Source organism: Anopheles merus, unplaced genomic scaffold, assembly GCF_017562075.2.
Source record: "Anopheles merus strain MAF unplaced genomic scaffold, AmerM5.1 LNR4000359, whole genome shotgun sequence".
Taxonomy (NCBI): Eukaryota; Metazoa; Arthropoda; class Insecta; order Diptera; family Culicidae; genus Anopheles; species Anopheles merus.
In genome coordinates, this window is record NW_024427939.1 from 22,506 (window position 1) to 35,037 (window position 12,532).

At 43.6% G+C, this 12,532-nt stretch overlaps 2 protein-coding genes across 2 annotated transcripts; both read right to left on the reverse strand.

The window, feature by feature from the left end:
- Positions 1-2,926: 2,926 nt before the first annotated feature.
- Positions 2,927-4,006, reverse strand: LOC121602208. Its single transcript, XM_041930953.1, has one exon. The coding sequence runs from the start codon at positions 4,004-4,006 to the stop codon at positions 2,927-2,929; it is 1,080 nt and encodes a 359-aa protein (XP_041786887.1).
- A 308-nt stretch (positions 4,007-4,314) lies between these two features.
- On the reverse strand, positions 4,315-10,310 carry LOC121602211. Its single transcript, XM_041930961.1, has 4 exons — positions 10,225-10,310; positions 5,841-7,813; positions 5,578-5,789; positions 4,315-4,407 (listed from the first exon to the last, which is right to left on the reverse strand). Exons 1-4 carry the CDS (start codon positions 10,308-10,310, stop codon positions 4,315-4,317), a joined length of 2,364 nt encoding a protein of 787 aa, XP_041786895.1.
- Positions 10,311-12,532: the final 2,222 nt, after the last annotated feature.

The window sequence follows — 12,532 nt, forward strand, 5'->3', positions numbered from 1 at the left end:
GACATAACTTGTCCATAAAACATTTTTATAACTACTAAATGCACATTTACCTCGATAATTTTATAGCCAATAACACTTTTGTATCATCCCCAGAATAGCCTTAATATTTTTTGAGGCGTGGGAGGATGGGGTCATCAAGAAGCGATATTGCTCTTGCTTCGTTATGTTTTGAATTATCACACTATTGCTCTTCTTTTAGCAATTCTAAAATGATTAAAGAATACAATTAGTTTTTAAGTAGATATTATCATTTTTTAACCATTCTTGGATGAAACAAAACAGAAAAACAGCAATAATACCAATCGCATTGCTTATTATTATTAACTTTTTTTTTGTTTCTAAAATTTTTAACGTAATAATTTATTTATTTATTTATTTATTTATTTATTTTATAATTCTTGTCCGCCAATGATGGCCCCACAAGATATCGTAAGTTATTATAGATTAATGTAGCGCAGACCTTCACTAATAGTGGACATAGATGTGTGAAAATCAACTCCTGCATAGAATGAATTAAAACTGCGTGCCATTGCTGATATTGGTTCATTTGCCGCATAATTAGTGTTATGCCTATCTACATACAAAAGGGACGATGAACGAGGACTAGAGCGAGGAGCGTGTATGTTCATTTTGCTTAATAATCGAGGTGCGTCCATTTATCTTTTTATCAGTTTGGCCATAAAGATTTTTTTAGCCTTTTCACGCCGCTTCTCTAACGATTCTTCACCTAACAATAAGCATCTTGTCCTATAGGGTAGCGTGTCACCATTTGGCCATCTAAGCTTTTTAATCGCGAAACGAGTCATTTTCCTTTCTACACTTTCAATGCGTTTGATCCAGCGGTCGGTATGAGGACACCACACAATTAATCCATATTCTAAAATCGACCTGACTAGACTGTCAAACAGTGTTTTGATACACAAAGGATTATTGAACTTTTTCGTCATTTTCCGTACTAAACCTAAGGTCCTATTGGCTCTGCTAACAACGTCTTCTATGTGTTTTGTAAAAGTTAATTTATGATCTAGTAAGATACCAAGATCGCGAATTGTATCTACACGGTTAATCGTTTGTCCATCTATGTCATAATTATAATAAAAAGGTTGCCGGGCACGAGTAAACGAGATAATAGCACACTTATCTATACAAAGGACAAGAAAATTACGATTGCACCAGTCGGAAAACATTTTAATCACGCGTTGCAGTTCGTTATGGTCGGAGTGAGTGTTAACTGGACGAAATATTATTACATCATCTGTATCCATGAAGTAACTGCCGTCAGGTAAAACAAAAGAGACATCATTTACATATATTAAAAACAATAAAGGGCCAAGGTTGCTACCCTGAGGAACCCCAGATGTGCTTGTAAAGATATCTAAACTAGCTTTCCCATACTTTACGTAGTTAGTCCTATTGATCAGATATGATCGAAGCCATTACAATAAGTGTTGAAAGCCTAGCCTGTCGAGTTTTGCTATCAGTATATCAATGGACTCACTGTCGAAGGCAGCTTTTAGATCAGTATATATGCAGTCTATTTGGATCTCTTTGCTGATATTACTCGTACATTCCGAGACAAATTCAATTAGATTTGTGGATGTCGAGCGATTTGGTATAAAGCCATGCTGCGCAATTGCATTATAGTTTTTTAAAGGTCCTATCAATGCATTGTGGACAATTATTTCAATCAGTTTTGCACATGCTGAAAGAGAGGGTACTCCTCTGTAATTACTTGCCTCATTTTTATCACCTTTCTTGAATATAGGGATTAACGAAGATGTTTTCCACAAGCTAGGAACAGTGTGTTGTTCAAAGGACAGACGACATAGATGTACTAGATGCGAGACGAGATTATTACAACGTTTTAGTACCACAGATGGAATACCATCAGGGCTTGGACAAAATGACAGTTTTATTTTACATAATGCAGCTGACATAGATTCTTCGTCAACATTGATGGTATGAGCATCGACAACATTGTGGGGAGTATTTTTTAAAGCTTCATTAATTTGAGTTGCATTGAATGTGTGAGAAAACCTCACGAATGTTCGTATACGGTGTACAACTCGTTTTCTTTCCCGATATTAGAATAATTTGTGTCGGTTATGGAAATAATGCGACTCGTTCAAATGTCCGTTTGCTACTGTATATTCAATTGTCAAGAGTTCATTACATAATTCATTTTGAGTTCATTCTGTTATCCTTATCTATGCCTATGAGTTCATTTCCTATCCTATTTCTAAATTGAGTTCGAATTTCGAATTCGAACTAATAAATTCAAATGATCAATCTCCAACATTCCGGCCACCAAAGAAAGTATTTCTTTAAACATTCAGAAAATACAATTGGAAAAAAATAAGAAAATGAAGAAGTATCTCGATCTAACTTCGCCTCAGAGATAGCAAATGTTGTGCAAGTGTGGTGTTGTGTTGTACAAGTTGCAAGTGTCGATCTGTCACTTCGTGTATCGTGTCGTGTGTATGTGCGGTGTGGTTGTTTACATTACGCATGTGCTTCGCGCTGATCGCCTCCTAACTTGGTGTTCGAGGTTAATTGTCTTCACCTATGTTTGGATTTGGAAGGATTGCCAATCTAGCTGCTGCGCGTACTATCTCCTTTCCTGCAGCTGTACGAAGTGTTACTACTCTAACAACGCCGTCCTTTCCTGGGTGCAATCGTGTTATTCTACCCATTGGCCACAAGGTAGGTGGTATATTGTCTTCCTTTATGATTACCAATTGCCCTTCTTCTAGCGACACTGGTGGAACTATTAAACGTTTGGCCCGGGCCTGAAGCTGCTGCAAGTATTCCGGATACCAACGCGACCATATATGCTGCATATGCTTTTGCACCAAATCAAACTCCTTCAATCTATTGGCTGACATCTGACTCCTATCAACTTGTGGCAACGCCAGCATGTTCGACCCTACCAAAAATGACCCGGAGTGAGTGGTTGCGTGTCCGAAGGCTCACTAGAAAGCGGAATCAGGGGTCTTGAATTTAAGCATTGTTCGACCTGTGCTAGCAATGTTACCATTCCCTCCTGAGTGAGGCTCGTACTTCCTATCGTGCGAATTAGGTGCTGTTTAGCGGATCGTACAGCAGCCTCCCACAGTCCTCCGAAGTGTGGCGCCCTAGGTGGAATAAACTTCCACTGAATTTCTTCATTGGCACACCAGTTGAAGATTTCGATGCGTTCGCTATTGCTGCACTTAAACATCTCGTAGAGGCGATGAAGTTCGTGTGCAGCCCCCTTAAACGTAGTGGCATTATCTGAATGCAGTTCCGCGATTTTGCCTCTGCGAGCCACGAAGCGCCTTAGTGCTGCCAAAAATGCCGCCGTAGTGAGATCATTCACCAACTCAATGTGGACCGCTCGTGTTGCAAAGCACACGAAGATGGCGATGTATGCCTTGGTGGGACTTCTATTGCGAATAGGCGACTTCAGCAATACCGGACCGCAATAGTCCACACCACTGACAGCAAACGGTCTCGTGGGTGTAACCCTTGATGTCGGAAGATCTGCAACGGATTGTTGCACCAGTGTAGGTTTGGCCTTGAAACACTTGTGACACCGATGGAAAACCGACTTGGTCAAATTACGGCCACCGATTATCCAGAAGCGTTCACGAAGGATGGATAATAAGTGTTCAGGACCGGTGTGCATATACTTCTGGTGATACGCGACTGCTAACAATGCTGCGAGCGGGTGTTTTGCAGAAAGAAGTATGGGATGCTTCGCGTATTCTGCTATTTGTGCGTTGCGAAGCCGGCCACCAACACGCAGGATTCCCGCCTCATCAATAAAGGGGGACAACCATTTCAGCTTTGAATTGCGTGGTAGATCCTTGCCGTTTTTAACCGCGGGTAAATCATCCGCAAATGAATCTTGCTGAGCTAACCGACACAACTGAAGCTCAGCTTGGATGAGTTCGTCTCGAGATGGAGGTGCAATCAATGTAATCATGTCCTGAATCGAAGCATGACCCTTGGCTGTCGGTGACATAATTGCGGGTTTCGGTGTCCTCATGCATTGCACAAAACGTAAACAATACGCCATAGTTCGACGAAGTTTGAGGTAGGTTGAAAACCGTGCAAATAGCTTATTGTTGAAATCGTCCTCCATCGACATTGCAGCTATTCGTGATTGTGTAATACGTTCTTCTTCTATTGATGCGGTTTCTTCAATTGCAGGTTCTCTTATAGGCCATTCTTCCTGTTTGCTGCTCAGCCAATGTGGCCCATGCCACCATCGTTCACAGGATTGCAATTTGTCTGGTAGTAGACCTCGCGATGCATCGTCTGCTGGGTTGTCTACACCAGGAACATGCCTCCAGCACTTGATCCGAGTTTCTCCTTGAATTTGTGCCACCCTGTTGGCAACGAAAGGCTTCCACCTCCGTGGTGCTGAATTGAGCCAATGTAGCACGGTCATGGAATCAGTCCAAGCGAAAGCATCGTATTCACCGTTGAGAGACTGACTGACCTTCCGGAACAGTTGCGTTGCCAACCGCGCTGCACAGAGCTCGAGTCTCGCTATAGAGTGTGTGTTCGACAACGATACTACTTTAGACTTAGCTGCCAACAGCTGTACCGATGTTGTCGAATCGTTTTCTGCCCTGACGTAACAGCAAGCACCATATGCCACCTGAGAAGCATCTGCGAAAATGTGTAGCTGCACGTTTGCTGCTTGCCGAATTGAAGTGTAACGCGGAATGCGCACTTCCCGAAGTGAATGCAGCTTGGAATGAAATGCCGTCCATTCCTTTTGGAGATGTGATGGTAGCTCACGATCCCAATCCCATGGCTTCCCGTTTTCCTGCAACTTCCACAGCTGTTGCATAAAGAGCTTAGCGATGATAATTGTTGGACTAAGCAAGCCAAGCGGGTCAAAGATTTTGGCGATGTAGGACAAAGCTAGCCTCTTTGTCAACATCGTCGCAGCAGTTGGTAGATCGATCCGATATCGCAGCATATCAACTGCTGGCTCCCAAACCAGACCAAGCGTCGATACAAACTGGGGATCTTGCCATTCGTGAGTAGGAAGGATGGCCAGGTCTTCAGAAGGAATGCCGATTAGTGCTTCGGGTACGTTCGACACCCACTTCTTCAACACGAATCCAGCCTGCTTGAGCATCTCAGAAATCTGCCTTTGCATTTCAATTGCGTCTGCCAACTCGTCTGTTCCCGTTAGCAGGTCATCCACATAAAAATCGTGCAATACAGGATCCACTGCTCGGGGTATTGCATCTTGTGATCGAGAGCGATCTGCTTTAGCGTTCTTGTTGCTAGGAAGGGTGCGCAAGACGTGCCATATGTAACCGTTTGCAGTTGAAACGTCTGAATCGGCTCTGCGGTGTTTCCTCTATACCGAATGCGCAGGTATTCAGTGTCGCGAGAATCGTGGAGAATTTGGCGATACATTTTCTCAACGTCTGCTGAGAGTGCGACTGCGTGAGACCGGAAACGAACGATGATGGTGAACAGATCGTCTTGGATCACCGGCCCAACCAGGAGTTTGTCGTTCAAGGAGTAGCCAGAAGATGTCTTGCACGACGCGTCAAAGACTACCCTGACCTTGGTGGTTGTGCTCGATTCCTTAAGCACCGCGTGATGAGGGAGATAGTAGTGTTCACACGAATCGTCCACCGGCTCGGTGAGTTGTTTCATGTGCCCTAAGCGCTCATACTCCGACATGAAATTACTATACTCCTCCTTCATTGCAGGGTTAGACTTGAGCCGCCGTTCCACCGCTAGGAGACGACGATCAGCGATTGCTTTCGATTCTCCTAAAACGATATTCGAATTAGGATTTTTTGGTAAACGTACGACATACCTGCCAGATGGGTCTCTGGTTGTAGTAGAGATGAAATGACGTTCACACATGTCTTCCTCCAGAGATAGAGCGGGTTCGTCGAAGATGGTCTCGCTCTCCCAGAACCGCGTCAATATGGCTTCCAACGGACTGTCGCTCGTTGCCATATTACACACCCGATGTTGTTGAGACGAATACGTTGTATTTCCTGCTACCGCCCATCCAAACTGCGTTTCTACCAACCATGGCAGACCCGAACCGAGAGATTGCTTACGTCCGGTATGCAGCTCCCAGAACGTATCGCCACCGATGACCACATCGACCTTGCCTGGGATATGATACGTGGGGTCTGCTAGCGTTACATCCGGGATGTTCCACGAAGACACGTTGATTGGTGAGGTGGGAATGTCCGCCGAGGGTGTATCCAGGATCAGAAACTCCAATGGGGTGGTGAATTGAAGGTTCCTTGAACGAACGATCGCCGTGGTCGAACCCTTTATCTGCTGCCTTGAAGTTCCGATGCCAGACACTGATACATTAACTCTCGTTCGAGGTGTCATGAGCTTCCGAGCTAACGTATCCGAAATGAAGTTGGACATGGAGCCCGAATCCAGAAGCGCCCGTGCCTCATGCTTCTCTCCATAATCGTCTACGATAAACACAATAGCCGTCTCGAGAAACACCATATCATCATCTGATTGGGCTGACAAAGCGACTGTAGGTTGTTGTGGTGGTTGATGAAGCAGCGTATGATGCCGTTCCTTGCACGAACGGCAAGAATACTCGGATTTGCACGATCTCACTTGATGGGAACAACTGAGACAATTCCAGCACAATCCCTTTGACCGTGCGATTTCCCGCCGCTCCTGAGTATTTTTGGCTAAAAATACCGGGCAATTTCGAACCAGGTGATGATCTGCACACTGCAATGGACAGCTCACTTGTTGAATGGTCGATGAAACGGGAGTATTCCTTTGCACAGAAGCAGCGTTGGTTACCGACCGCCGTGGTGCGGTGGGCCGATATGCCCCGGCCACCTTGATCGGAACCACAATCCGATCGCACGAGATACTCTGGCTCGATTTTAGGATTTGGATTCGGTCTTGCAGGAATTCGATCAACTCGCTGTACTTATCCTTTTTCTTATGCACAGAATGCCTTTCCCACGCCAGAATGGTCTCATTGTCCAGCTTCATCAGCAACATGTTGGACAAAGGCGTGTCCCATGAGTCGACAGGTTCATGCAGCTTCTGCAACCCATTCACATATCGCACGAATTCATCTACCAACGACGTCAAGCCATCGACACTTTCTGTTGCAATCGCAGGTAGGAAATGTAGCCGTCGCCAGTACTCGCGAATGAGCATCCGTGAGTTGTCGTATCGCTTAAGCAGCGCAGCCCAGGTAACAGAATAGTTTTCCGTGGTCAGAGTAACATGTTCGAAGGGAACCGCAGCGTCACCTTTCAGGGACGAAAGTAAGTACTGCAGTTTTGCAATTGGCGGCAGCTCGGCACTTGCGTCAATCATCGCGACAAAGCGATCGCGGAATGACAACCACTTTGTCGAATCACCGTCGAACGTTGGTAATTCGATTTTGGGAAAACGTATGTTTGATGTGTTTGGCCGTCCAAACGCTAGGGTTGAGTTTGCCAATAAGGAGTCGTTGAGCGAATTGGCTTCCTTCCGCTGGTTTTCTCTAAGGAACGATTTTAGCCGCCGGCAGCGCTCTTCCATATCGATCCTGTCAGTAATACAGGCTTGAATCGCATCACTGGTGTCGTCATACTCTTCCAGCTTTGCCACCGCGGCAAAAAAGTCCTGTCTGTGTTGCTCCAAACCCTCCATAACCTCCGGGATTTCACCTACATTTTCGGGTTTGAAGTTCTGCTTAAAGCGCTCCAGCGCCTTAATATTTTCCACTGCGACGAGTTTTTTGTGCTGAGCAGATTTTATCTTCTTGTCCATCTTAGCTTCCGTCAGATTTTCACGATAATGTCTATAACGCGATATGAACGTTCACGAAACTGTAGCAATTCGAATTTACGCGGGAAAAATAAACCACGATTCACGATCACGAAAATTCGACCGATGCCCTTGCTGCAGGGCTAATGAACTTGAACGAGCGCGAGAATTCGAAATGGCGCGAATGATGACTTGCACCGTGCTCGTGATGCGGAGCGTTCCGAATTTGCCGTTGCTCTTGATGCAGAGCGAAAGAAAAACACTTAGCACGCACGTATCCGGTTCGAAGGACCAAAAATGTGAGAAAACCTCACGAATGTTCGTATACGGTGTACAACTCGTTTTCTTTCCCGATATTAGAATAATTTGTGTCGGTTATGGAAATAATGCGACTCGTTCAAATGTCCGTTTGCTACTGTATATTCAATTGTCAAGAGTTCATTACATAATTCATTTTGAGTTCATTCTGTTATCCTTATCTATGCCTATGAGTTCATTTCCTATCCTATTTCTAAATTGAGTTCGAATTTCGAATTCGAACTAATAAATTCAAATGATCAATCTCCAACAGAATGTTTAAGTATCATAAACGTCGTGAAAGCGAGATGCAAATGTTTTTGCTATGTCGTGTTCACAACTGGCTATTTCACCTTTATATTTGATTTTCTTTGGTAGTTGATTTTTAGCTTTCCTACTCTTGGCATACGCCCAAAATCTCTTTGGTTTTCTTCGCATATATCTTTGCACACGGTATATATGATTTTTGTACAGGGATCGGTTGAAAGAGCGATAAATACGACTTAATCTTATTGCCCTACCATGATTGACACAGGTTTTATTTGTTTATTTGTAAATTTTAAGTGATTGGCCATCATTGGCCTTATCACTGATCTTATAAACTAAACTTATAATAACATAAAGCAACACGGTACAATGTAACATAAGCACAAAATAAATAACACAGAGTATCACAGCAAGAAAAACAGGTTCTTCTTCTTCTTTGGCTCAACAACCGTTGTCGGTCAAGGCCTGCCTGTACCACTTGTCGGCTTGGCTTTCAGTGACTAATTGATTTCCCCCCATAGCAGGATAGTCAGTCCTACGTATGGCGGCACGGTCTATTTGGGGATTGAAGCCATGACGGGCAAGTTGTTAAGTCGTACGAGTTGACGACTGTACTAAGAGATCGGCTAAAACACCGGCTAATCACAGCAAGCAAAACAGGTTAACTTAGGGAATTCCAGTCAAAAGAGACATAATGTGCATTAAATCTGATAGCCATTGCAGTCAAAGGTTCATTATCGCTATATGCACGTCTAGTTTGGTCAACTCTTAGTAGCCTAAAGTTACTTAAAATACGAGCAGGTACGTGGAAATAAACTCTAGCTAAAAGGTCCGGTGAATCTATCTCTCCTAGAATGATTTTTTTCATGAACAAGATTTGCGCCGTTTCGCGACGAGTAGCGAGAGACTCGAGTTCAAAAATTAAACACCGGACATGATAACTAGGTCTCGCTGCTACGTTACGCCAGGGTGTGAACCGTAAGACCAAACGGGTGAATTTTTTCTGCACTGACTCAATCTTATTCGACCATAACGACGACGATGGGCACCAAACTACTGAGGAGTATTCTAGTGAACCGTAAATTAGAACAACTCTATTTGAAAAAAAAAAACAAATAATTAGCACTAAAATTTACCGCACCCAAAACGAACCAAAAAACCACTTATACAGCTAGAACAATTATACACTTTATTTCCTAACGCAGCTAGCCTTTGTACCCTATCCAATCTAAACCGCACACGTTTGTCCTACAGCTAATCTAAGAATAAATGAAACATCTGTGCTTTTGGATCTCTCGCACCTCGCACCCCGCACTCACTCTCTCATCTTTTCGCCTCTTCGTCGTTGCTCTTATCCGCACGGCTACTCACTCTCCCTTATCTCTTCAATCCATTTGCTATGGTAGCCGGCCGAGATCTCCGCAGTCGATCTCGTTGCATCTACTGGGGTACAGTCGAGGTCGCTACATGTCCTTTCCCTTTTTTTTTTTTGCACCAAATAACAAGTCGTTCGTTGCCCCTATCGGTTCACCTCTGCCTTATTGACGATATTGCTATCAACGCATGAGCTAATAACGCTTCCACGCAACTTCTGCGACATTACGTTACTTTGACGATACGATGGCCAATTCATGTCTTTCCGTGTACATGATTCAAGGTAACGCCTAACCTTCTTAACACATCTAAACAGGCCAACCCTTCGTCTAGCTGAATCGTGCACCAACATGTTAACAGCGCCCCTTTGCAATGCTCCTGTCTCTTCCCCATTCCTGTATCGTATCTCTATGCGCCGTAATCTCATCGCGTTACGCATTCACATAAATTTCGCCAAGTTTTCGAGCCGCAGATAGAGATTTTGCCTTCCAAGATTCACCGAATCACCGAATCACCGAATCACCGATTTCCGAGTTGTACCGGTCATGCCGCTTCTTTCTTTGTGCTGCCGCTCTACCGGCCTCATCCGCCATTGCGCAGCCTCTCTACCGGCCTCATCCGTCATTGTCACCTCGAGCCTCATTGTTTTGAGCAGCCGCTCCCCAGTATGTGTTTCCGCGCTTTCAGTCCGTGCCGTGTTGTGCTTCTGCGATAGCGTGTGAAGTAAGATTGAAAAGGTTTATTAGTGTAGTGAGTAATTGTGTTATTGTGTTCTTTTTTTGTTTTTTTGTTTTTTTTTTTTGAAAACATTATAATATATATGTAACCTACCCTAGAACTAATCCCTACGTTACCCTACCTAATTTCAAAATGGGTTGTAGCAGCCGAAGATTAATCTATACCTATCCTATCTCACTATATATAAAATCGAAAATCGCCACAATGACGTGAGAGTAAACATATAGCGAGAGAGAGAGAGCGGTGAGAGCATAGCTCTCTTAGCAACGCGCGTTGCTGCGAAATTGTGTTCTTTTTTTTGTTTTTTTGTTTTTTTTTTTGAAAACATTATAATATATATGTAACCTACCCTAGAACTAATCCCTACGTTACCCTACCTAATTTCAAAATGGGTTGTAGCAGCCGAAGATTAATCTATACCTATCCTATCTCACTATATATAAAATCGAAAATCGCCACAATGACGTGAGAGTAAACATATAGCGAGAGAGAGAGAGCGGTGAGAGCATAGCTCTCTTAGCAACGCGCGTTGCTGCGAAAGGACTTGCTCCATGCCACACTGCCAGCCTGCGGGTAATGAGGGCAATGGTTACTTAGATTTTTTTGTTTACACAAACCGATTTGAAAACACATGGTATTGGATATAATGAATTTTTTCAAATAATTATCTTATTCAATGGCACAACAACCGTTGTCGGTCAATGCTTGCCTGTACCCACTAGTTAAGTGAGCTTGGCTTTCAGTGACTTATTGTTACCATAGCAAGATAGTCAGTCCTACGTATGGAGGCACGGTCTATTCGGAACTTGAACCCATGACGGGCTTGTTGTTACGTCGTATGAGTTGACGACTGTACCACCAGACCGGCCCGATTAAATAATTAAAGTTGCAAAATAGCCACCTGATGATAACGTGTCTCATCTCATACCCCTTCCCATTATAAATCAAGATATTCAAGGCAATATTTAAAAAACATGTTTGAAAACTATGCAAAATAGCTTAATTGTGAAATGGTTGATATTCCAATTCATTGAATCGTTAATAATGCCAACCATACTCATTATTGGTGCTTAAGCACCTCGAATACTACATACACCGTCGTCAGCAGCAGATAAGTGTGGTACAGAATATCCTGTAAAACGGGTTGCTATACCCAGGACGTCGAACATGTACACTCCCTCAAATCTTCTTCTATTTGGCGTAACATCCTATGCGGACATGCCGTATAGTATAGCCTTTCGAGACTTAATTCATTATCACGTAGCCGGATAGTCAATCCTTGCTATGGGGGGACGGTCCATGGGCTTGAACCCATGACGGGCATGTTATTGAGTCGTTCGAGTTGATGACCACGTACCACGGGACCGCCCCAAATCTACTACTCCCTCAAATCTACTACTCCGCAATATTGGCTGAGTCGGGACAAGGAAAACGCATGGCAATAAGAGGTGGATGTAGCCGAGAGACCCTAAGCGGCCATATGCTAAAAAGCCTTGCTGAAATTCAGAGCAAGAAAGCGGCGGATGTTGATGGCTTGAGAGTGAAAATTGAATTTGTAACGATTTGCTCGCGTGCGGGAAGAACTACTTATTTAAAGATGTCCTTCCGGAACAAAGCACTAAAGGGAAAGATGGTTCATTGCGCAACATAACTGCAACATACTGCGCGTTAGGTGAGACAACCGTGCGCACTGCATTCAGCCGGATCAGCATCAACTGCAGAATGATCCACAATGAAACTATGGTTACTGTAACGTGCCCAAGAGGGCTGAAAAGATTCTGACTGTATCTATCAAGAGTGATGGCTATATCTACCATGTGATGCTATCACCGTACTATGGTGTTGATTAAGAACAACCACGTTATAATTAAGGACACGTCAAATTAGAAGCAAAATCTGAAAAATGTGTGGCGGGAAGAGTAAATAAAGTAGTTTACAAGTAAACGTTAATTTAGTAAATTGATCAAGAAAGGCTATAACAGTGTTGAACCATTCTTTTCTATAACAATATAGATCGGAATATTAGAACTACACATTTGGAATGGTTATATGAGGGTATATGTTCACTATTAAAATT

Bases quoted from the DNA above. Each gene is read 5' to 3' on its own strand.
- LOC121602208 (XM_041930953.1), bottom strand. From the start codon at position 4,006: ATGTCACCGACAGCCAAGGGTCATGCTTCGATTCAGGACATGATTACA.
- LOC121602211 (XM_041930961.1), bottom strand. From the start codon at position 10,310: ATGGCGGATGAGGCCGGTAGAGCGGCAGCACAAAGAAAGAAGCGGCAT. The intron at 7,814-10,224 runs GTGATTCGGTGA...ATCGCGTTATAG, and splicing joins ATCGGTGATTCGGTGATTCG to ACATTATCGTGAAAATCTGA. The intron at 5,790-5,840 runs GCAGGTATGTCG...ATATCGTTTTAG, and splicing joins TACAACCAGAGACCCATCTG to GAGAATCGAAAGCAATCGCT.